At 44.9% G+C, this 24054-nt stretch overlaps 1 protein-coding gene across 1 annotated transcript in view; it reads left to right on the top strand.

The window, feature by feature from the left end:
• Nucleotides 1-24054, top strand: part of TMC5 (transmembrane channel like 5) — a 54597-nt gene that overhangs the window by 7149 nt on the left and 23394 nt on the right. Inside the window, exons 3-10 of the mRNA XM_052635699.1 lie at nucleotides 1212-1301; nucleotides 6409-6508; nucleotides 9009-9096; nucleotides 9860-10108; nucleotides 12225-12376; nucleotides 16192-16336; nucleotides 17224-17379; nucleotides 20799-20950. Of these exons, the coding sequence (XP_052491659.1) occupies nucleotides 1212-1301; nucleotides 6409-6508; nucleotides 9009-9096; nucleotides 9860-10108; nucleotides 12225-12376; nucleotides 16192-16336; nucleotides 17224-17379; nucleotides 20799-20950 (1132 nt within the window). The remainder of the gene's footprint in view (nucleotides 1-1211; nucleotides 1302-6408; nucleotides 6509-9008; nucleotides 9097-9859; nucleotides 10109-12224; nucleotides 12377-16191; nucleotides 16337-17223; nucleotides 17380-20798; nucleotides 20951-24054) is intronic.

The raw sequence follows: 24054 nt of genomic DNA, 5'->3' as shown, positions 1-24054 counted from the left end.
ATTAACTGCTTCAATTTCCACAACAATCCTATGTGAAGGCCTATTATTATCCCTGATTTACAGACTAAGATATTGAAACTCAGGCTGTTAAGTAACATATGACAGAGAGCACACAGTTAATAAAACAGCAAAGCTGGGAACTGATCCTTGGCAAGAAAAGTTCCAGAACCTCCCACAGTATAATTTCATACATCTCCATCAAAATGTGCTCCAGTTTTTTCTGTTGTGGAGTTTAGACTTCATTGTTTACCATGAGTTGAATAAAAATATATTGAAATGTGACACTGTCACGTAGATGTCAAAAGTGGACTCTGTCCCTAAGAAAATCATGCCAAATTTCAAATTTATTCATGTGTCATCATAAAAGGCTACAACTAGAAGGAAGCTTTGTAATCATCTCAACAATTTTTAAAAGTAGGAAATGTTTTTTAACAGAAGTTTTATGTTCACAGTAACATCGAGAAAAAGGTGACCGATTTCTCAAATACCCTGTGCCCCACACGTGCATGCGTGTGTGCTGCCACGCAGTTGTGTCCAACTTCCTGAGACTCCTTGGACTATAGCCCGCCAGGCCCCTCCATCCATGGAACCCTCCAGGCAAGAGCACTGGAATGGATTGCCATTTCCTACTCCAGGGAACACGTGCATGGCCTCGCTCATTATCAGGGTCCCCCACCACAGTGGGACATTTGTCACAACTGAACCTACATTGACATATCATTATCACCCAAAGTCCTTAGTTTACATTAAGTTTCACCTTGGGTGGTACATTCTATGGGTTTCAACAAATATATAATGACTTGTATCCATCATAGGGTATCCTACAGAGTATTTTCACTGTCCTAAACCCTTCTGAAGCTTCCCAGGTGGCGCTAGAGGTAAAGAACCTGCCTACCAATACTGGAGACATAAGAGACGTGGGTTTGATTGCTGGGTCAGGAAGATTCCTTGGAGGAGGAAATGGCAACCCATTCCAGTATCTTTGCCTGGAAAATCCCATGGACAGAGGAGCCTAGTGGGCTACAGTCCATGGGGTCACAAACAGTGGGACATAACTGAAGCAACTTAGCACACAAACCACTCTGAGCTCCATCTATTCATCCCTCCAGACAAGTATTTTTCAAACTCTGAGTTATTGCCCACTAACAAGGTCCTGCTGACCATTGTGTGCTCAGTAGTAACTAGTGTGGAATTAATTCTCTTCATTCCAGTGAATCCTGCTTATGTGGGTGATGAAGGTCCCGGCCCAGCTTATGGAGACCCACCCTTGTCTGGACATAATTGGCTCACTTCGCCCCAAGGTAAGGCTTCAGTGGACAGTGACCAAAAGCATCCATCCTGCAGAAGGAGCTTGTTCAAGGCAGTGCAGACATTGCCACTGCCTCTTGGCTTCTGGTGTAGTAACTGATGCAGAACTTCCTTAATTTATCACAATAGGTTTTATTCTAAACATGCAGAGTCTTTCTCCTTTGGATATCAAGGTGTCTTCACTAGGACTCTTGTGGTTGCAAATGACAGAAACCCAGCTCACCCAGGCCCAAGGCTTGTGCTGTGGGAAGGATGTGGGTAAACAAAGAACAGAAGGTAGAATTACCTCCCAGCACTTTAGTACAGAGCCTGGCATGGCACATAGTAGGTGCTCAGAGATATTTGTTGGATGAGTTACAGGAACCAGGGCCTCCGGGTCTGAAGCCAGGAGCTCAGGGCCACCTGGACTCTCTTTTTCTCCATCTGTTTCACAGACAGCTTCTCTTTAAGCTTCACCTCATTCATCTCAGCTAGTCAGGCCTTCTCTGCAGGCCAGGGAGCTTGAGAGCAGACACACACAGAGCTCAGCAATCTCAGGGGAAATCTTCCTTTCTTTCTAGGCCTGTCGGTCATTACTGAGGAAGCTTTCTCCACCCCTGTTTGGGACACATGCCTACACATGAACAAGTCATTTTTACATAGGAAAGAAAGCTGAGTCACATGTCCATCCCATGGCTAATACATGTATTGGTGAGGTGGCATTGCCTTGATCAAAATTTTTCTGAATAATCATAGAATTATTATGATAGTGGAAGATAGGGGCAATCAGCTCAAAGAAGCCTTTGAAATCAGTTAGGAAGCTCTGTAAGGATCGCTGTGTGCTGTGAGGAAGGTTTGATCAGAGGCAGAGGCCGAGGAAATGAAAAAGCATCAGAGGAGAGAGGCCAGAGAATGCTGGAAGCTAGAGGCAAACCTGTGAATACCAACGAATAAATCAAAGACATCTTCTATGTAACAACATATATTTTGGGGCCCCGTGACTTGAAACCATCTCTCACCTTCTGACACCCGACCCTGTAGCATCACTCTTTACGAGCCTTCCTAAAGAGGCCTGTATCTTTCAAGAGGTTGGTGTTGCCACTTGGCAGAGAAAACCATGGGGATATAAACAATCATGCTCTCTGTCTGTCTTCCACAAGAGCAGGGAATGGCTTTAACTACTGGGGAAAAGAAATGCCTTCAAACCTCTTAAGATGATCTGTGGCCAATATGAAGATTAGGGCCTCTAGGTGGATGAGGAGTTCCCAGAAGGCAGAGAGAAGTAAAGAAATAGAGGACCCAGAGATGAACCTGGCTTTCTCTACCACTTCGCTTTACTAGTTCTGATTCTCAAATCATTTACGCTTAATTGATGGACGGTCTACTGATAGAGTGTCACTTTGGTGGATCATGCTAGCAGCTAGGAAGTGCCTGGCGCATAGTAGGTACTCACAAATATTCGTTTATGAATGAAGGACATGGTGAATGATACATCAGCATCTGGTTACAGGAAAGGACCAGGGTGATGTAATTAAGGCACCGTGCTTTGGGACCAGACAGACTTCGGTTTGATCCTGAGCTCTTCTACTTGCCGGTTTTGTGGCCTTAAGCAAATTACCTTTTGGGGCCTCAGTTTTCTTAGTTACAAAATGGGGTTTATTACAGTACTTACTTCATAGGGTGATTGTGAAAATCAAACAATATATTCTATTTAAAGTAGTTGGCCTGCAGGTATTGTTACTGATAGTTATCATTTATTGTTTTTTACAGGGAACTTTTTTTCCCAGCTGCGCTGGGCGTTTGTTGCCGTGTGCAAGCTTTCTCTACTTGCGGCCGGGGCGCACAGCTCTCTAGTTCTGGTGCACAGGCTTAGTTGCTCCACGGCATGTGGGATCTTCCTGGACTAGGGATTGAACCCATGTCCTCTGCATTAGCAGGCAGATTCCCAATCCTAGTAATTACCGTTGCTGTGGGGAGAAGGAAAGAGTTCTATTGTTAGTCCAGTCCTGCCATTTAATGAGAGTATGATTAGGAGGGAGTTTAGGTCATTCCTCTGCACCTCAGTTTCTCCAACTCCTGAATAAACAGCACGGCCAAGGTGATTTCCAGATCAGGTCTGCTGGGTAGAGACTGTGTCCAGGTGCCCAGCACTGACATAGGACAGTGGTTTAGCAATAAAGGGAGTTATTTTCCTCCTGAGACAAGAAGTATGCCAGGAACGAGTCCAAGGTTTTCATGGCACCTCTGCCCATAACAGTCTCAAGGCCCGAGGCTCCTTCTGAAGCGTCTTCTACCATCACCCTTGGCTGGTGAACGTTTTACTCTCTTGTTTTCCAAATGGCTGTATCTGGTCAAGAAGAAGGTGAAATGGTGAAATGTCAAAGGTTAAATCAGGCAAATGTTCACCCATTAAAGAGCATTAATGGAAGCCACAATCTTGTTGGCTAGAATGGGGTCACATATCCATCCTAGGCTGCAAAAGGAGCCACCCTTTGCCACGAAGGAAGCTGGGAGAGTTGTAGCTGAGCGCAGTGGCTGTACAGGAAAGGAGGCATCTGCTGATGTGGGAGAAAGAGAGAATGGGTGTGGGAAGCAGACAGACAGCAGTGGGACCACCCAGGCAGTCAGGAGAGAGCAGCTGTTACACTGTAAACCCATCTGGATTTATATAGGCACATAAAACCAAAAATAAAACATAAGTCTTGGACCAGAGGCACCAGTTAAAGAGAAGACCTTACCCTTTGACTATGAGTCATCTAGAAGAATCTCTGCCTTCTGTTTCTAGAATCCTATTGCTTTAATAAAGAATTCTGTTTCTGGCCTTTTACCTAGCTACTGGGACAGAATTTGCACAGGAAAACAACTCCTCTTCTCAGGGATCCCCCTCTGGTGTAGATGTGGGGAGCTGTACTGTGATTTGTCGGGGACTGGTTTTGTCCATCTCATCCTGGCATTAAAAACTCTGAATGGGGCAGCTCTCTGTGATTGTCATCACTCTTCTGGGTGGTTCCCAACAATGCCAGTGTGACTGCTATATGAGGTCTTGGAAAGCTCACCTTGGTGGGACCTAAGGCTTGGGGGAACGAGAGATGCTTTCTGGTGGTCAAGTGAATGAAATCATTGTCGAGGTTGAGCATGTCCCTTCTGGGGTCCAAAGCCGTCCATCTTCAAGTCAGATTGTTCCAGAAAAGACACCGGTGAACTCAAACTCCATCCTGGTCTCCTCCATTTCTGACAGCGATGTAACAGACTCTCAGATTTTCAGCAATCGGAATGACAAAAAGGGCAAGCAGTTATTACGATTTGCAACACCTTTGAAGGAATCGTTTGCTCAGACCCTTCATCACTCAGAAAACACAGGCTTAGACACCCCTCATACTTCACACGAGAACATCCAAGGTGAGACCCTGGGGCACAGGAGTTAGGATGGGAGCAGCCCCTTCTGAGTTGCCTAGAGGGCTGTGGTTTTAAAACACTGGATAGGATGAAGGCTTGGTAGATGACCTGAGGATGCTTGGGACTCGGAAGGGGTCACTTTGAGAGGATCTGACACCTAAGAAGAAGCTCATTTCACGTGCCCAGTGTTCTGCCTTTTTGTTATCCATTGAATTTAGTTTTATTTGCCTGCCACTCTCTGCACGTGTGATACAGGCACACCTGTCATTTCCATTTGCTGAGAGACTGAGGCTCAAGGAAGTTAAATGACATAGCAGATCTGGGATCAAATGCAGGTCTGCCTGATTCCCAAGCCTGACACCTTAACCTCTGCCCCGAACTGCTTTGCATCCAATCCCTAGGTTCGAGTATCATGGGATGCCTCTATTTGTCAAGTCCTCCGTGAAACCAGGTCGTAGCTGAGACCCTCCTTTGCCTCACAGCTCCTGACATCAAACACTGGTTTCTGAGATGTTGTTTCTCTTTCATCCCATAATACTCCAGGCATGAAGTCCAACCATTCTCAGTGACTTCTAAGAGAGGAGGGGGAAAAAAAATCTATTCACACCAAAGCATTTTATGAGTTTAGCTCCTTTGTTGAAAGATGGGGCGTCTCTTGTCATGTTGCTGTCTCCCCGAATTTCTGGACTTTTTTCCTCCTTCACCTTTATTCCTCTGTCCGTCCCCACTTCCTCTCAGGAGATGCTCAGATTCCTCATGTTCAGCCAAGTGATTTGGAGGCCCTCTTCTGGGAATTCTCCCTCCGCCTCAGCTGTGTCATTGAGAGGAGGAGGGGTTCCATGCAGCTCAACAACAGGGCCAGGAGCCAGCTGCTCCTGCCATGGGCCTGGTGGCCCCCGCTTCTTCCCCGTTATGGATAGGGCCACAGTGCCATGCAGACAAAACCCACCCAGAGGGAGAAGGCACTGCCTTTTCCTTGTTTTTTGAGTCTTGGTTTTTTGAGAAGGAAGAAGCCTTTTTCATGCAACCCCTTAGCAGACCACCTCTCACGTTCGCCAATGTGTCGCATGACTGGAGCTAAACAGGTCACCTGCTGGGGGCTGGGGCCATCGGGATAGGCCCAGACTCACAGGGACCTGCCTGCTGGAGACGGGCCCTGGAGATAGACCCCACCCTGCAGAAGCCCAGGACCATGAGAGGGAGGCAAGTAGATGCCTAAACTGAATTGGGATCCTATTAAAAAGGAGAGATGACGTGGGGTAGGTGATCACAGCATCTGCCACGTGGACCCAAAGTGTGAATCTGAGTTCTCGGGAGAAGGGAGGAGGACATTCCAGGGTGGAAGAGCAGAAGACAACAGTCAAGAAAAGTAAAGAAGATGCTTGGGCCTGGAGCCCAGGGGGGCGAGAGAAAGCCGTGCAGGAAATTACAGAGAGAAAAGAGCCAGGCTGACCACACGTTCTGGCTTTGCTGAATGTGCCGTGTCATAGGAAAAAGGAAAACATGGAGTTGAAATTGCATACAAACTGTCACGTGCTTTGGCTTTGAGATGTCCCAGGTGTAGGCACCATCTTCTTGTTTTTATTTGTGACTTTTCAGCTCACTGAGTCTGCATATTCTTTCCTGTGCACTCATAAAACCATACTCTAGATCTTAAGCACCATATTTTCACATGTTATTCCGTTAAAATAAAAAAAAATTAATCTCCATTTTTTTTTCCTACAGGACAAAAGTTAATTGAGTCTCTGATACCCATGACATCTAGAGACAGAATTAAAGCCATTAGGAATCAGCCAAGGACCATGGAAGAAAAAAGGAACCTTAGGTATGAACCAAATGTTTTTTTCCTTGCACAGATCTCATGGAAACCTTAGTCTTCTACCTTTGTCTCATGTCAGAAAGGTAAGAAATAAACTCAAGGGAAGAGGCAATCTTCCTACCAAAGAATTCCACGTAATGTGTGTTGGTTACCTGGACTGCGGGCTGTGCTTAGTGACCTGCTTCTAGAGAGTGGAGGACGGAAAGAGGGGGACATCGCTTTCTGGGCTGAAGTCTGGCTAATCCTACCTGGGCCAGATGCTCAAGGTTAAGATCCCCGGAGATAAGTCATGTGATCAGAGAGTCACCTCTGTGTGTGTGCGTGCATGCGTGCTTAGTCATGTCTGACTCTTTGTGACCCCATGGACTGTAGCCCACCAGGGTCCTCTGTCCATGAAATTCTCCAGGCAAGAATATTGGAATGGGTTGCCATTTCCTTCTCCAGAGGATCTTTCCAACCCAGGGACTGAACCTGTGTGTCTTGCGTCTCCTGAATTGGCAGGCATGTTCTTTACCAGCTGAGCCACCTGGGAAGCCCCCCACCGCCGTGTACTCTCTCCTAAAACCCACAACCCTAGTCTAACCAGAGGAAAAAAGCAGAGAAACCCTAATCAAGGGACAGTCTTCATATTATCTGAGCAGTATTCTGGATGGGTCCTGGAACAGAAAATGAGCATCTGTGGAAAAACTAGTCAAGTCAGAATAGTCTGGAGTTTAGGTAAAGGTTACACACCGATGTTGGTTCCTTAGTTGCAACTAACCTACCTTGGAAATGTAAGATGTTAGCAGAGGAAATGGTGAGTAGGAGATGGGGATTTTCTGTGTTGTTTTTCTAACTTCTCTGTAAATTTTAAACTCCTCTTAGAAAAAAGGTGTGTGTAAGGGAAGATTTTCCTGGTAAGCCAGGGGTTAGGACTTGGCACTTTCACTGCTGTGACCTGGGTTCAGTGCCTGGGAGGGGAACTAAGATCCTGCAAACCATGCTGTGCCAGGCAGGGGCGGGGCTGGGGGTTGGGGGTACACAGAACTAAATCAAACAAAACCGCAGAAGCTTTCTAAGCCCAGGAGTTCAAAAGCAAGAGTGAGGGCTGTTTAAGTCTTGAGCCCTTCTTACATTTATCACTCCTCAGTATTTTTCTTTTTGCAATTTGTTTGGAGTTGACAGGGCTTCCCAGGTGGCACAGTAGTAAAGAATTCACCTGCCAGTGCAGGAGACACAAGAGACAAAGCTTCATTTCCTGGATCGGGAAGATCCTTTGGAGAAGGAAATAGCAACCCATTCCAGTATCCTTGCCTGGAAAATTTCATGGATAGAGGAGCCTGGTGGGCTACAGTCCATGGGGTCACAAAGACTGGACATGATTGAACACGAGCACAAGGGGCTGGTAGTAGAGTAGATGCAATTGCTAATAAGTAATTGTATATATGTAAATAAATGATGCAATTGTTCTGAGGTTCAGAGTCTGGCAGGGCAAGAAGATTGGTCAACAAGTAACTTATAAGTGATGGAAAGAATATCAGGCCAAATCAAGGGAGAAGGAGACTGCAGGGGGAGGATTAGACGATAACAGGACTAGAGATAACGGTCCACTTGGGCAAAGTAGGGGATGTCTGTGAACTGAGCTTTGGAAGATGGTGTTGTGGAGGTGGGCCTTTGGCTGGGCCAGAGGGAAGAGCCCAGAGCAAAGGAGATGTGATGAGTTCATGGAAAAGTAAAGAGAACAACTGCAGCTGGATCTGCTTGAAAACACTCTTACGTTTCAAACTCTGCTTGGCTGTCACACAGTGAGGGCCTTGTGATGACCCAAGAGACTTCACAGCAGGATTTTCAATCTGACATTTGAGTTGGGATTATTCTATGTTTGGGGGGCTGTCCTGTTCACTGTAGGGTATATAGCAGCATCCCTGGTCTCTAGATGTCAGCGGCACTCCCAACCCCCAGTCTGACAACCAAAAAATGTCACCAGACCTACCCAAACATCCCCTGAAGCCAAAAATCTTCCTGGTTGAGAACCACTGTCTTATAAGACCAAAGCCACCTACTCACGGTTATCACTCACATTCTCCACCCTTTCCCTGCTCATTCCTGCCCATCCTGGCCTCCTTGAGGCTTTGAATTGGCTGTTTCCTGTGCTCAGACAGTCCCTTATCCACAGACTAACCCCCTCTTCTCCTTCCAGACTTTGTGCAAATAAGGCACTATTCAAATTGAAACAGGGTCTTCAACCCAGCATTTCCCACCTCCTTACTCTGCTCTGTTTTCCCCTTCTCTTTCCCATAGTACCACTCACCTTCTCTTATCTTATATTGTTTACCTACTTTATGATTATGTTTCTTATTTATTTTCTTTCTCTCCCCACTAAGGTGTCTGCTCCATGAGCTGGGGAGATCTGTCTGTGTCTCACCACCTGGGACTGTGCCTGGCACGTGGCAGGCACTCAAGAAATGTCCAGGGGATGAATGCATTACCGCACTGGTGTCTCACTTTCTTCTGCCCTTTCCCACAGGAAAATGGTTGACAAAGAGAAAAGTAAGCAGTCCCGTCGAATCCTGGAGCTCAACTGCTGTGCTCAGCGCCTGAACTCCATTTCACTGGTAAGTCGGTCTTTACTGAGGTCAGTAAATGGGCACAGAGTAGGGTGAAACCAGGGAGCGGGGAGAGTGGGGGTGACAGGGGACTCACAGGAAGGAAAAACCAAAATTCAGGGCTGTTTCCTTGAAAGAATGTAGAAATTGGGTCAGTTTAGGTGTGGGGAAAACGTGGGCATAGGAAAGTCTAAGGAGCTGCAGAATTATTTAGTTATTTGGGCAACCTAGCTCCTGTGAGTGTCACCTTCAACAGCAAACCTAGGAAGGTAATAAATAATAGTGATATCGACCTGGGCTCTTGGCCTTTCTTGATCAATAGAAATTGATAAGAGGCCAGACAAGAAATTCAGGCAAGTCTTCACTAAGGTACCTACAAAAACAAGCAGCAGGTTCTCTTGCTTGCTTCCCAAGTAGGGGCAGGCTGGTTCCTAATATGGGCTGAGAGTAGGGGTATGTCCTGGGGAGGGGCGGTGATGGTGATGCCGTCCAACCATCCCAATCCTGTCACCCCCTTCTCCTCCTGCCCTCAGTCTTTCCCAGCATCAGAGTCTTTTCCAATGAGTCAGCTCTTTGCATCAGGTGGTCAAAGTACTGGAGCTTCAGCATCAGCATCTGTCCTTCCAATGAATATTCAGGGTTGATTTCCTTTAGGATGGACTGGCTTGATGTCCAAGGGACTTAGCAGCGGTGGCCTGTTGCTATTGTCAGGCCTGCTCAGTAGATATTTGTTGAGGGGCCATCCAGCCCTGTGCTTTGTGTCTATGCCCAGGCATACCGAAGGTTCAAGAACAACCTGTCGGAACTGCTCAGTTCCATCAGCCTGTGGCAGAAGACGCTCAAGGTCATCGGAGGCAAGTTCGGCACCAGCGTCCTCTCCTATTTCAACTTTCTGAAGTGGCTTTTGAAGTTCAACATCTTCTCGTTCATTGTGACCTTCAGTTTCATCATAATCCCTCAGCTAACTGTGATGGAGAAGAACCACCTCCAATTCACTGGACTGGAATTTTTAACCGGGGCGGTAAGTGTTCCCCCTACACCTGGAGTTCATACTTGGAAACCCAGGACGTTCCTGCTGGCGCCCTTCCAGGCTTCTCATTTGTCTGAGAGTCAACTGCGAAAGTGGGTGTTTAAAACGCTTTCTCTTTTTCTCCAAAGTGACACACACACAATTTCGGGAGAATTTCTGTCTCCCGAGGTAACCATGTTAACAGTTTCTGTTGTCCAGAATCCTCTTCTCTGCACACCTTTGGGCATGTTATGCACGGACATACACTTCTTTTTTTTCCAAACAAAAGATGAATTATTCATATAGACTTCCTGTGACTTGCTTCCTTTCACCATCTTATATTGGTGTTCATAGATCTACCTTTTCTTTTTTTTAAATTTTCTTTCTACAAAATACAGTGCTTCTTTTAAAAAATTTCCTAGTATAGAAGAGAATAAATTAAGAAAAAGTCTATTGTGTCTTGCTTGCTCTTTTTTCTTTGTCTTCCTTGCTCTTTTTTCTACCTCTCTAGTTTGGAGTGTATCTTTATCCACCATTTTTCTTCCTATACAGTCATAGATACATAGATACACAAGTCAATAATAATAAAATATTTTTTTAAATCAGAAGAAGGTGAGATAATACAAGTCTTGCTTTGCAACTTTTTTTGCTTTACTGTGTATGTTGAGCATGGATACACATCCATGTTATTCTCTTTATTAACAACCACAGTGTATCTTACCAAGCTCTCTATTGGAGCACATAGCTCCCACCTTGTGAATTTACTTTCTAGAAGAGGTTTCTGCCACTGAGATTCTATGGATAGACAAGAGCCAAATCTGGCTCACTGTCTGTTTCTACATAGCCTGCAAAATAAGATTGGTTTCCACATTTTCAAATGGTTGGAAAAAAATAAAAAGGATAATATTTTTAATTGGAATATAATTGCTTTACAATGTGTTAGTTTCTGCTGTACAATGAAGTGAATCAGTTATATGCATACATATATCCCCTCCCCTGTGGACTTCCCTCTCACCCCCATGCCATCCTTCTCATCTAGGTCATCACAGAGCACTGAGCTGAGTTCCCTGTGCTATATAGCAGGTCCCCATTAGTGATCTGTTTTATACATTGTAGTGTATCCATGTCAATTGTACTCTCCCAATTCATCTCGCCTTCCTTTCCTCTACCCTCATGTCCACATGTCTGTTCTGTATATCTGCCTGTGTATTCCTGCACTGCTAACAAGTTCATCTGTACCATTTTTTCTAGATTCCACATATATGCATTAATATACAACATTTGCTTTTCTCTTTCTGACTTACTTCACTCTGTATGACAGACTATATTGATCCACATCTGTACAAATGACCCAATTTTGTCCCTTTTTCTGGCTGAGTAATATTCCATTTATATATGTACCACATCTTTATCATTCATCTGTTGATGGACATTTGGGTTATTTCCATATTCTGGTTATTGTAAACAGTGCTGCAATGAACAATGAGTATATGTATCTTTTTGAATTATGGTTTTCTCAGGGTATATGCCCAGTAGTGGGATTGCTGGGTAATATGGTAATTCTGTTTTTAGTTCTTTAAGGAAATAAGGGGCCTGTATAAATTAGAGGAACAAATTAGACAGACCCGGAGGGAACACTCAGACAACTGTGGAAGGTAGAACATTGGAATATACATGTAATTGTTGAATTGTTTCCTCCTGGTCTCTCTAATTTGTTCCTCTGATTTACACAGGTGCCTTATTTCCTATAAGTTGAAGTTTAGACCTAAAGACTTGGTTTGTTTCATTTTAAACGTCATACCATAATACTTAATAGATGACAGAGGCACGTAACAGCTGGCTGTCCTGCTTTTAGCCATGCTTGGCTTGGTCACTGGCTCCAGGTGGTCATTACTGGGCCCCTCCATTGTAAAATTGTGTTGCTTTGCAATTCCTTTCCACCTCTAAGAGCCTTGTGATAAGACATCTAGGTTCTCACTGGCCTTGTTTGCCTCTTTCCCGGCAAACAAAATGTCTAAACTGACCAATGCAGGCTTCTTATATACGGAAAAAGGAAACTCTGCCACCCAGAGTCATTCACTGTTTTCTTGAGAGATCCACCTGACCTGGGATCTATTGTCCTTTTCAGGGTTATTTTACTAACACAGTGATGTACTATGGCTTTTACACCAATTCTACGATCCAGCATGGCAGCAGCGGGGCCTCGTACAACATGCAGCTGGCCTATATCTTCACAATCGGAGGGTGTTTGGTCATCTGCTTTTTTAGTTTGCTCTTCAGGTATGGAATGTTTGCATTTTCTGATTCTAAGCTCTTTATAGTTTTAGGAATTTTAGAGACTCAAAAGTTACTGGGAGAACAGTTTCTCTGCAATTTCGACTTTCTACTCCTGTCTGATCCTTTCTTGTCCTAGAACATAGGACATTTGGACAGAGGAAGAGAAATTTTCATGGGCTTTTAAAGAAATTGGTCGGTCTGAAAATAAGGATGCAGTGACTCAGGTAGTTTTGATGAATGGTTGTAAACTGACAGTTGTCAAATGTCCAGTCTGTTAAACCTGTTAGTTTACTAGGTCTTTGTAACAAAGTACCACAGACTGGGGGGCTTAATCAACAACATTTTTTTTTTCTCAAATTTGGGATGCTAGAAATTCAAGTTCGAGATGTTTCAGCAGGGTTGGTTTCTCATGAGGCTTCTCTCACCAGCTTGCTGACAGCCACCTTCCCCCTCTATCCTCATATGATATACACTCCATGCATATCTGAGTCCTAACATCCCCTTCTTATAAGGACACCAGCCATGTGGGATTGCGCCCACTGAAATGATCTCGCTTTACTTTAACTACCTCAGTACGGATCCTATCTCAAAACCCAGTCAATTTCTGAGGTGCTAAGGGTTGTGCGTATGTGTGTGTTAGTCTCTCAGTCATGTCTGACTCTTTGCGACCCCATGGACTTTAGCCCTCAGGCTCCTCTGTCCATTAGATTCTCCAGGCAAGAATACTGGAGTGGGTAGCCATTCCCTTCTCCAGGGGATCTTCACAACCCAAGGACCAAACCCGGGTCTCTTGCATTGTAGTCATAGGACTTCAAAATATTAATTTTTAAGGAGTACAGTTCAGTCCATAACAACCTCACTGCCAGCATGATAATCCAAAATAAAACAAGATTTTGTTTTGTCCTATTGAACCAGGAAATGTTTCCGTTTCTTAAGCTGTTATTACTTGTTGGTGGCAAACTTTACAAAGATAGTGTCCGTTTTGCTCAGAATTTTTTCACATGCCAGGCTTAGTGCTTCCTGGACCCAACTTCAATGAATCCTAGACATCTCCATGATAATTACAGCTGCCTTTACTGAGTGCTTACTGTGCTAAGGGCTACATTGACTCTTGCTGTGGGCTGAATAATGCTCCCTCTTCAAAGATGTCCATGACCTAATCCCCAGAAACTGTGACTATGGTACCTTATCTGGCAAAAAAACAATTTTCCAGAAGTGATTAAGTTAAATATCTTAAAATGGGCCAATGCAATCACAAGGGTCCTTTAAAGAGGGAAGCAGGAGAGTCAAAGTCAGGGAAAGAGCAGAAGGTGCTACTCTTCTGGCTTTGAAGATGAAGGAGCCACAAGCCAGGGAATGCAAGCAGCACCTAGAAGCTGGAAAAGGCAGGGAAACAGATTCTTCTCCAAAGTCTCCAGAAGGAACACAACTCTGCCAGTACCTTGATTGTTGACCCATTTTCTGATTTCTGACCTCTAGTAAGAAATTGAAGAAAGTGGAGAAAACCACTAGACCATTCAGGTATGACCTAAATCAAATCCCTTATGACTATACAGTGGAAGTGAGAAATAGATTAAAGGGACTATATCTGATAGAGTGCCTGATGAACTATGGAATGAGGTTCGTGACAGTGTACAGGAGACAGGAATCAAGACCATCCCCAAGAAAAAGAAATGCAAAAAAGCAAAATGGCTGTCAGAGGAGGCCTTACAAATAGCTGTGAAAAGAAGGGAAGTGAAAAGCAAAGGAGAAAAGGAAAGATATACCCATTTGAATGCAGAGTTCCAAAGAATAGCAAGAAGAGATAAGAAAGCCTTCTTCAGCAATCAATGCAAAGAAATAGAGGAAAACAATAGAATGGGAAAGACTAGAGATCTCTTCAAGAAAATTAGAGATACCAAGGGAACATTTCATGCAAAGATGGGCACAATAAAGGACAGAAATTGTAGGGACCTAACAGAAGCAGAAGATATTAAGAAGAGGTGGCAAGAATACACAGAAGAACTGTACAAAAAAGATCTTCATGACCCAGATAATCACAGTGGTGTGATCACTCACCTAGAGCCAGACATCCTAGAATGTGAAGTTAAGTGGGCCTTAGGAAGCATTACTACAAACAAAGCTAGTGGAGGTGATGGCATTCCAGTTGAGCTGTTTCAAATCCTGAAAGATGATGCTGTAAAGTGCTGCACTCAATATGCCAGCTAATTTGGAAAACTCAGCAGTGGCCAAAGGACTGGAAAAGGTCAGTTTTCATTCCAATCCCAAAGAAAGGCAATGCTTTCTGAAATGCCAAAGAATGCTCAAACTACTGCCAACATCCACTGGATCATCGAAAAAGCAAGAGAGTCCCGGAAACACATCTATTTCTGCTTTATTGACTATGCCAAAGCCTTTGACTGTGTGGACCACAATAAACTGTGGAAAATTCTGAAAGAGATGGGAATACCAGACCACCTGACCTGCCTCTCGAGAAACCTGTATGCAGGTCAAGTAGCAACAACTAGAACTGGACATGGAACAACAGACTGGTTCCAAATAGGAAAAGGAGGACGTCAAGGCTGTATATTGTCACCCTGCTTATTTAACTTCTATGCAGAGTACATCATGAGAAATGCTGGACTGGAAGAAGCACAAGCTGGAATCAAGATAACCGGGAGAAATATCAATAACCTCAGATATGCAGATGACACCACCCTTATGGCAGAAAGTGAAGAAGAGCTAAAGAGCTCCTTGATGAAAGTGAAAGAGGAGAGTGAAAAAGTTGGCTTAAAGCTCAACATTCAGAAAACAAAGATCATGGCATCCAGTCCCATCACTTCATAGCAGATAGATGGGGAAACAGTGGAAACAGTGGCTGACTTTATTTTTGGGGGCTCCAAAATCATTACAGTTGGTGATTGCAGCCATGAAATTAAAAGACGTTTACTCCTTGGAAGGAAGGTTATGACCAACCTAGACAACATATTAAAAAGCAGACACATTACTTTGTCAACAAGTGTCCATCTAGTCAAGACTATGGTTTTTCCAGTGGTCATGTATGGATGTGAGAGTTGGACTATAAAGAAAGCTGAGTGCTGAAGAATTGATGCTTTTGAACTGTGGTGTTGGAGAAGACTCTTGAGAGTCCCTTGTACTGCAAGGAAATCCAGCCAGTTCATCCTAGGGAAATCAGTTCTGGGTGTTCATTGGAAGGACTGATGTTGAGGCTGAAACTCCAATACTCTGGCCACCTGATACGAAGAGCTGACTCATTGGAAAAGACTCTGATGCTGGGAAAGATTGAGGGCAGGAGGAGAAGGGGACGACAGAGGATGAGGTGGTTAGATGGCATCATCAACTCGATGGACATAGGTTTGGGTGGAGTCCAGGAGTTGGTGATGGACAGGGAGGCCTGGCGTGCTGTGGTTCATGGGGTCGCAAAGAGTTGGACACGACTGAGTGACTGAACTGAACTGAAGTAAGAATACATGTTGTTTTAAGCCAGTAAGTTTAGGGCAATTTGTTATAGCAGCAGGAGGAAACTAATGCAACTCTCATAGTGAACTAGTATTACCCCCGTTATACAGATGTGGAAACTGAGCGTTAGGACCCTTAAAATGACGAAATCCCCTGGTTGGCAATCAAAGATTACACAGTCGGATCACAAAGCCAGTGCCGCTAACTATCATGTTTGCTGGTGCCCTGTTCCGGAATTTCAGGCTAACTCTTCATGTCGCCTTTCACCGCTAATGATAGAACTGTTCTTTGTTATAATCCCTGCACCTCCAATGTCTGTCCCAGTAACGCTTGGGTATTTTGGTTTCTGCCTTTCCTAGTATGGCCAGGAATTTCCGGAAAAACTTCATTAACCCCCACATTTACTCCAGAGGGATCGCCAAGCTCATTTTTTGCTGGGACTTCACTGTCACTCATGAAAGTGCAGTAAAGCTGAAACAGAAGAATCTGAGCACTGAAATCAGGGTAAGGAGAGCTAGCTTTAAATCCCTTCCGGTGGCCAGTCTTCTTTCCTCCTTCCATATGCCTGTAACTTTTCTTCAAGTAATAATATTTTATTTTTTATTCTCCATGATATCGGCAAAAAAAAAAAACAAAACACCCTAAAACTATTTTAAGTGCCCAGTGCTGGTGATGGTGTAGGGAAATGAACATTTTCACACAACGTGGTGACTTTGTTATTGACATAAGCTTGCTGAAGGGCAGTTTAACAATTTATAACAAGATGTTAAATACTTATTGACCTCACAGTTCTAGGTTTATAATTTTATCCAGTGGTTTTTGACTTGGGGCAGATTTGCCCCAGAGACACAGGGCAATGTCTGGAGGCTTTTTTGATTGTTGCTGCAGAGGAGTGTGTATTACCAGCATCTAGGGGGTAGAGGCCAAGATGCTGCTCAACATCCCGCGGTGCACAGGACAAGCCCTCAACACAGAGTTATCAGCTCTGAATGACAATAGAGCTAAGGTTGACAAACCATGATCTATAGAAAAATATTTAAGAGAAAAAAAGAGCAAGCAGAATTTATAAACTAAGGGGCTTTGACAAGAGGGTTGCAGAGGGTTCCTCAGCCTTATTCTTCAAGAAGGCCCTATGGCCTCAGTGTATTCTCTCAAGATCATGGCCCCAATCTCTTTCCCTCTGAGATGGAAAAGGTATTCAATGAAGCGTTGGGGGGTTCTTGTCCATTAGAGATTTTCCTGCTGGTCTCCTAATCCAAGCTCATGGTGCTTTTTCCCACTCTCTCGCCTGTGGGTTTGTGTCTCTTTGAGAGCACCAAACCCTAGGGGTGGTAATCTTTGCTGACAGTGTAGGGGTTCTGTGAGTGAACTTGACTTCCTTGTGTTTACAGGAGAACCTGTCAGAAATCCGTCAGGAGAACGTCAAGTTAGCATTCAGTCAGCAGTTTATCCGCTTCTCTGCCCACGTGGCAGCCTGGGTTGTCTCTTCCGGAGCGGCCATCACCTGCTGTGTAGCCGTTTATTACCTGGCTGACAACAATTTACAGGTAACCAGAGAGGCTGGAGATCCAGGGTCCAGAGCACAGAGAAGCAGGTGAAGGGATGGGATGCAGGAGGGGGCGGGTGGGGTCCTGGTCACCACTGAAAACGATGTCGTGGCCAGCAGCATCGCCACCAGGAGGAAGTTTGTTTAAAAGTGCAAAATCCTGGGTCTTTCTCTTGGTCCATGGACCCAGAATCTGCATCATAAGAACATTCCCAGGGGACGTGTGTGCACACCTCAGGGTGGAGGCTCTGGGCTAGTGGAGAGATGGGAACTTTGGCCACAGACCTGGGATCAGGTTCTGGTGTCCTCCTTTATCATTATATCCCTAATGCCTCTCTGGCATCAAGTAGACACTTAATAAATATTATGCACCAATGGAATTTGGCTAGTGATTTACTCTCCCCACGGGCTTCCCTGGTGGCTCAGATGGTAAAGAATCTGCTGGCAACACAGGAGACTGAGGCTTGATCTGTGGGTCTGGAAGATCCCCTGGAGAAGGGCATGGCAACCCACTCCAGTATTCTTGCCTGGGAAATCCCATGGATAGAGGAGCCTGGCGGGCTACAGTCCATGGGGTCACAAAGAGTTGGATGCGACTGAGTGACTAACACTTTCACTTTAGTCTTCCCAAGCCCCTAATTCCTTACCTATAAACTGGAATGCCTGTTTTGTAGGTATGTGGTCTGGACTAGAGAAAAGTTATGTGAAGAGTCTACTTAGTACCCAGTACTGTGGGTGATAAAGGAATGTTAGCTTGTTTTTTTTTTTTTTTGATATGAACTCTGAGACTAATTAGCTGGTGGGTGGACAAAGTACTGTTTCTCTGTGATTTTCAGTTACTCTTCTGGAAATGGGGCTAATTGTAGCTGACTTTGCAGACCCCTAGAATCGTGGTACAGGTTGGTCTGATTGTGTCTCTTTCTTTATTGTCTTCCCAGTACTCTAAATATAAAATCTATCCTCCATGGCACAATTGATAGATCTTTTGTGATGTGGCCCCTGCCCATATCTTTAGTCTCAATACCCCGCAACCACCTGTATACCAAACCAGCAACACTAAATGATGTGCCCCTAGTTCCCTGAACACACCATGTTTTCCCTTATCTCTAGATGGAAAACACGCAGTTCATTCTACACTGCCACCCCTCCCGTTCATCTGGCCAACTCCTCCGTTTCTCCCTCTAGACCTCAGCATGAGTGACATGTCCTCCGGGAAATCTTACCATCACGTCTCTTACTAGTTTGAGTTAGGTGAGCCTGACTCTGCAGTCTTTCCCTGTGCGCTTGCCACATGCAGCATTGAAAATGCTTGTTTACACATTTGTTTCTTCAAAAGAATAGCCAGGCACCTGGCCCAACTCCTGATACATAGTAGGTGCTCAACCCAGTGGAGGAGGAGCCAGCAAGAAATGGGTGTGAAATGATACAAACCTAAGGGTTCCTATTAAGGTTTGCCCTGAAAGAGATGAAACTGAGTCCCGTTGCTCCAGGGCCTGGCACTGCCTACCTGGGTTGGAAGCTGTGGCAGGGCAGCTGTAAGTATAAAAAAGACTTCTGAGTTTCTCCTTGACTCTGAAGGTTTTCTTCACACTCACCTGAAGTGAAGGAGGCAGTGAAGGAGGAGAAGAATCATTCCCATTGTTTGAACATCTGTGCCAGGTGAGATCAACCCTCTGCCCAGCTGGAGGAGGCACATTCATTGGCAGCTACAATTTCACATGAATGGTGCCCCCAGCTGTGTCATTTAGCAGCTCTGCAACTGGACCTTTCCTTATCTGAAAGTGAAAGTCGTGTCCGACTCTTTGCAACCCCATGGACTATGCAGTCCATGGAATTCTCTAGGCCAGAATATTGGAGTGGGTAGCCTTTCCCTTCTCCAAGGGATCTTCCCAACCCAGGGATTGAACCCAGGTCTCCCACATTGCAGGTGGATTCTTTACCAGCTGAGCCACAGGGAAGCCAAGAATACTGGAGTGGGTAGCCTATCCCTTCTCTAGTAGATCTTCCCAACCCAGGAATCAAACTGGGGTCTCCTGCATTGCAGGAGGATTCTTTACCAACTGATCTACCAGGGAAGCCCCTTATGTGGTCTCACTTAATTCTTACAGTATCTCTGTGGGTTATATGATAATCTCCCCATCAGGCAGACTAGGAAAGAGGCTCAGAGAAGCTATGCTTGTGGTTCCAAAGCTTCAGCTTATAAGCACAGGGAGGGGTGCAGCATTTGACCGTAAGTTACTCTGGCTCCAAAGATACTGTGAAAGTGCAAGTGGTATTTTCAAAGCTGCTGCTGCTGCTAAGTCGCTTCAGTCGTGTCCAACTCTGCGACCCCATAGACGGCAGCCCACCAGGCTCCCCCGTCCCTGGGACTCTCCAGGCAAGAACACTGGAGTGGGTTGCCATTTCCTTCTCCAATGCATGAAAGTGAAATCACTCAGTTGTGTCTGACTCCTAGCGACCCCATGGACTGCAGCCTACCAGGCTCCTCTGTCCATGGGATTTGCCAGGCAAGAGTACTGGAGTGGGTTGCCATTGCCTTCTCCGTTTCTAGGCCTAGCCTCTACGATTGTAATTCACTCAATAAAGATGATGGTTACTTTAATACTCTGACCTAATTAATATTCTGATCAAATTAATACTGAAATTGAAGTCACTCAGTCATGTCCGACTCTCTGTGACCCCACAGACTGTAGCCTCCAGAGGTAAATAGAGGCAGAGTCAGGCTTCAGGGTGGGAAATGAGGGAACTTTCAGACATCAGATAAATCCATTAGAATCTCTTACTCCAAGAGTGCCTGACAGAGGGGCGGCATAGGCTTCACTCCAGACAAATGCCAGGGAGGTGTCCCCACGAAGGCAGGGGCACCCCTCTGACCCTCATAGAAAAGAGCAGCGTGGGCTAGCAGAGGCTCCCCTTGCAGCACCCGAGGACAGGCAAAGCTTGGTGAAATGAAGCAGGGCACGCAGGATAGCAGAGGAGAAATTCCCTTGTGTCCTAGCTTTGGTAACTCAAGCTTTTCTTTCAGCAGCCTGGAGCACATTCTCATGTTTCCAAACCTCTTGGTGAGAAAAGTAAAGTCACAGAATGGCTGTTGGGCCATAGGTCCCTGAGTCTGATAGACCCTGGTTTCAAATCTGCCAATTCCTAGCTGGGGAACCCTGGGCAAGCACCTTTGCCTCTCTGAGCCTCAGGTTGTCCATCAGTTAAGTCTATTAACACCCACCTATTGGGCTATAGTGGGAATTAAAGCATCATGTGAGTGATTCTCGGCCGAGGGCAAGTGCTTGGTAAGTGGTCCTTTAATGGCTTATCAGAGGAGCTACTTCTGGGGTTTTCCCACCGTGGGGGATCTTCTGAGTCAGGCAGAGAAGGGTCCAGTGTACAGTCAGCAACTTGATTCTCTTCCTCCATCCCCTGCAGTTCCTGGCAAAGCACAGTAACCCTGGGGCGGTGCTCTTACTGCCTTTTGTCGTGTCCTGCATCAACCTGGCCGTGCCTCGCTTCTACTCCATGTTCAGGCTGGTGGAGCGCTATGAAACGCCGAGGCACGAGGTCTATACCTTCCTGATCCGGTAGGTGTGGCTGTCACTTCTCACTCCAGCCTCCATTTTCATGGAGAGAAATGGGATGGAAACTAGAAAGGGTTACACTCAAGTATCAAAGTTCTGTTTTCCAGAAAGAGTTTCAAGAGTAGATTATGTTTTTATGGTATGAGTTATTAGCCGTAAAATCCAAAGAGCCCCGAAGAAATACAGTAATTGGGTACATTTGCCCTTTGCTTAAAGTAATGGCTTATCTTTCCCAGATAAGCTTTCCCAGTAATGGCTTATCTTGCTGCCAGCTTGAGGAGCATGGTTCTCAGTTATGAGATGTATGGGTGAGTAGGTTGTGCACTGCACAATGTTCTTAGCTAAGAAGTCATGTGGGAACTGATCATCCAGAGTTCCCATGAGTCCGACTGTGAGGCTGAGTACCCACTGAATCAGCCAGGAGGAACAGGTTCATTTCTGTCATTTAACCATCCAAATGGTAGGTTGGAAGGGGAGGTTGAGGTTGAGGGGATAATTTTGGCAATTCATTGGCTGGGAGAGGATCCCTTTTTGTGATTCCCAGAAAGGCATTATATGTGCTAGAAGTGACCCCACAGTCTTGATAAAGCATGCTGCTAAGTCACTTCAGTTGTGTCCGACTCTGTGTGACCAGGCTCCCCTGTCCCTGGGGTTCTCCAGGCAAGAATACCGGAGTGGATTGCCATTTCCTTCTCCAATGCATGAAAGTGAAAAGTGAAAGGGAAGTCGCTCAGTCGTGTCTGACTCATAGAGACCCCATGGACTGCAGCCCACCAGGCTCCTCCGTCCATGGGATTTTCCAGGCAAGAGTACTGGAGTGGGGTGCCATTGCCTTCTCCTGATAAAGTATAAAGCTACCCAAATTGTTTTCTTTATTCTTCTTCCTGGCTAGTACACTGACCATTTCCTGGTTATGGTGGTGTTTATAGTCATGAGGCTGAACTACCAGACTGACTTTTTTTTACTGATCAATTTCAGAGTCCTTACTTTACCATTGCCTCTGAGATCTGGCTCCTGGTCAGTTCTTCAGTTTTATTTTCTACCTCTTTCCCCTTCCTCAGTGACCCCAGCCTCACTCGCCTTCTCATTGTTCACAAACTGTATGCCCACCTCAGCACCTTTGCACTGACCATTCCTTCTTCCTGGAATAGCAAATCTATACTTATGTTTATGCTTATAATTTCTTCATACAAATCTTAAACATTTCTGTTACCCTTCAATTTGTAACAAGCATATTTTAAAACACACACACACACACACATATATATATACTTATTATTTTAGATCAGGAGTTAGCAAACAGCAGCCTGCAGGCCCAGCCTGCCTCCCATTTTCATCAATAAAGTCTCATTGGAATGCAACCATGTCCACTGGTGACATACCATCTATGACTCCCTTCCTGTTACAACTGCAGAGCTGGGACACAAACTGTATGGTTTGCAAGGCCAAAAATATTTACTGTCCGGCCCTTCACAGAAAATGTTGACTGACTTCAGGTTAATGTTTAGAGTTATCTATATATGTATTAGATAGATAGGTCCAGAGTTCATCTTTATTCAAAGAGCTATGAAACATAAGGAAGAGAAGATGATGTGTGCGTGCTAAGTCACCATATTCATGTCTGACTCTTTGCAACCCTGTGGACTGTAGCCCATCAGGCTTCTCTGTCCATGGGATTCTCCAGGCAAGAATACTGGAGTGGGTTGCCACGCCTTTCCTCAAGGGCATGTAGGAAATGGCACTCCACTCCAGTATATTCTTGCCTGGAAAATTCCAAGGACGGAGGAGCCTGATGGGCTACAAGCCCTTACGGTTGCAGAGTCGGACACGACAGAGCCACTGAGCACACACAGATACAAGTATCATTTCCCTGAAGAAAAAATTTTTAGAAAGCCTTCCTTTCTACCCACACTACACCTCTGGGCGCCTCCTCTCAATGGTTAGAAACAATCGGGATATATTTTTATTGCGATTAAAAAAAAGAATTAAACCATTTTCAGCGCACAGTTCAGCAGCGCGCTGGCTTCTTTGCTCACCAGTGTCTGCTCAACGTATCCTACTTACAATGTCCTTTTGTGAGAGAAGATAAGACGCTATTTTAGAGTGGACCTTAGGATGGTCAACTTTTTAAGTACTTCCAGGTTCCCACATATTTTTTATTTTGCCTTTTGATTTGAATGTGGATTTGCATGGGCCAAGGACTCTGTATTCTAACTACCTCTTCTGAGGCCTACAGGTATGACTTTAAGGGTTTCTGACATCTGGTATCACCAAACAATCACCCTTTGTTCTTTCCAGACCTTTTATATCTGCTGTCTCTAAGTTCCAGGCATCTTCAGAACTACCACCACCTCTGAGGCAGTCTTCTCTCAAATTTGTTTTAAATTGGGTTTTCTTCGTCTTCTTCACTGACCCCTTTTCATATTTTAATCTTTGTGTCCTGTATTTCTGCTTTCTATTTTCCATAAATTCCTCTATATTTCTGATCTGTTTATGATGACTTTTTGTTTCCCACTGCTTTATGGATCTTTTAGATTTTGACTTTTCTTTTTTTTTTATCATTTCAATAGAATTTGGATGTAGAGGTGATAGGTTCAGCATGATAGGTAATAGGCTTCAATGCTCAGCATGTCATTTTGATCTAATCACTTTATTTAATTTGCATTTTTCTGATCCCAAGAGAAATTCATTATCTTTTAATATATATTAGCCCTGTATATTGCTTCACAAAATACTCAAAATCTTCTCTATATGCAGAGAAAATAAGAAAGCTCAGAAATAGGTTTAACCTGGAGTTATACTGCAGTTAATGTATTTAAATTCTGATACCAGTTCTGACATTTTCCCACACCACCAAGCCATTCTCCAATACACACAGATGGGTGTCCTACAATTTAATTCAACTCTGACACTGTGTACCTGAAGGTAGTGTCAGAATCCCACAGGGTAAGGCTCAGCCCCACAGGACTGCCCCCACTCGCTCTTCTGGTACCAGTCGCAAATCCACATTGTCACCTGGGCTTCTGACCGACCAACTACAGATCAGAGGTTCCAATGACCCCTTCCTTGAGCTTGAGAATTTGCTAGAACAGCTCACATGACTCAGA

This window comes from Budorcas taxicolor, chromosome 2, assembly GCF_023091745.1.
Source record: "Budorcas taxicolor isolate Tak-1 chromosome 2, Takin1.1, whole genome shotgun sequence".
Classification (NCBI taxonomy): domain Eukaryota; kingdom Metazoa; phylum Chordata; class Mammalia; order Artiodactyla; family Bovidae; genus Budorcas; species Budorcas taxicolor.
The sequence above is the reverse complement of the archived record's forward strand: the minus strand, read 5'-3'. Positions and strand labels throughout refer to the sequence as shown.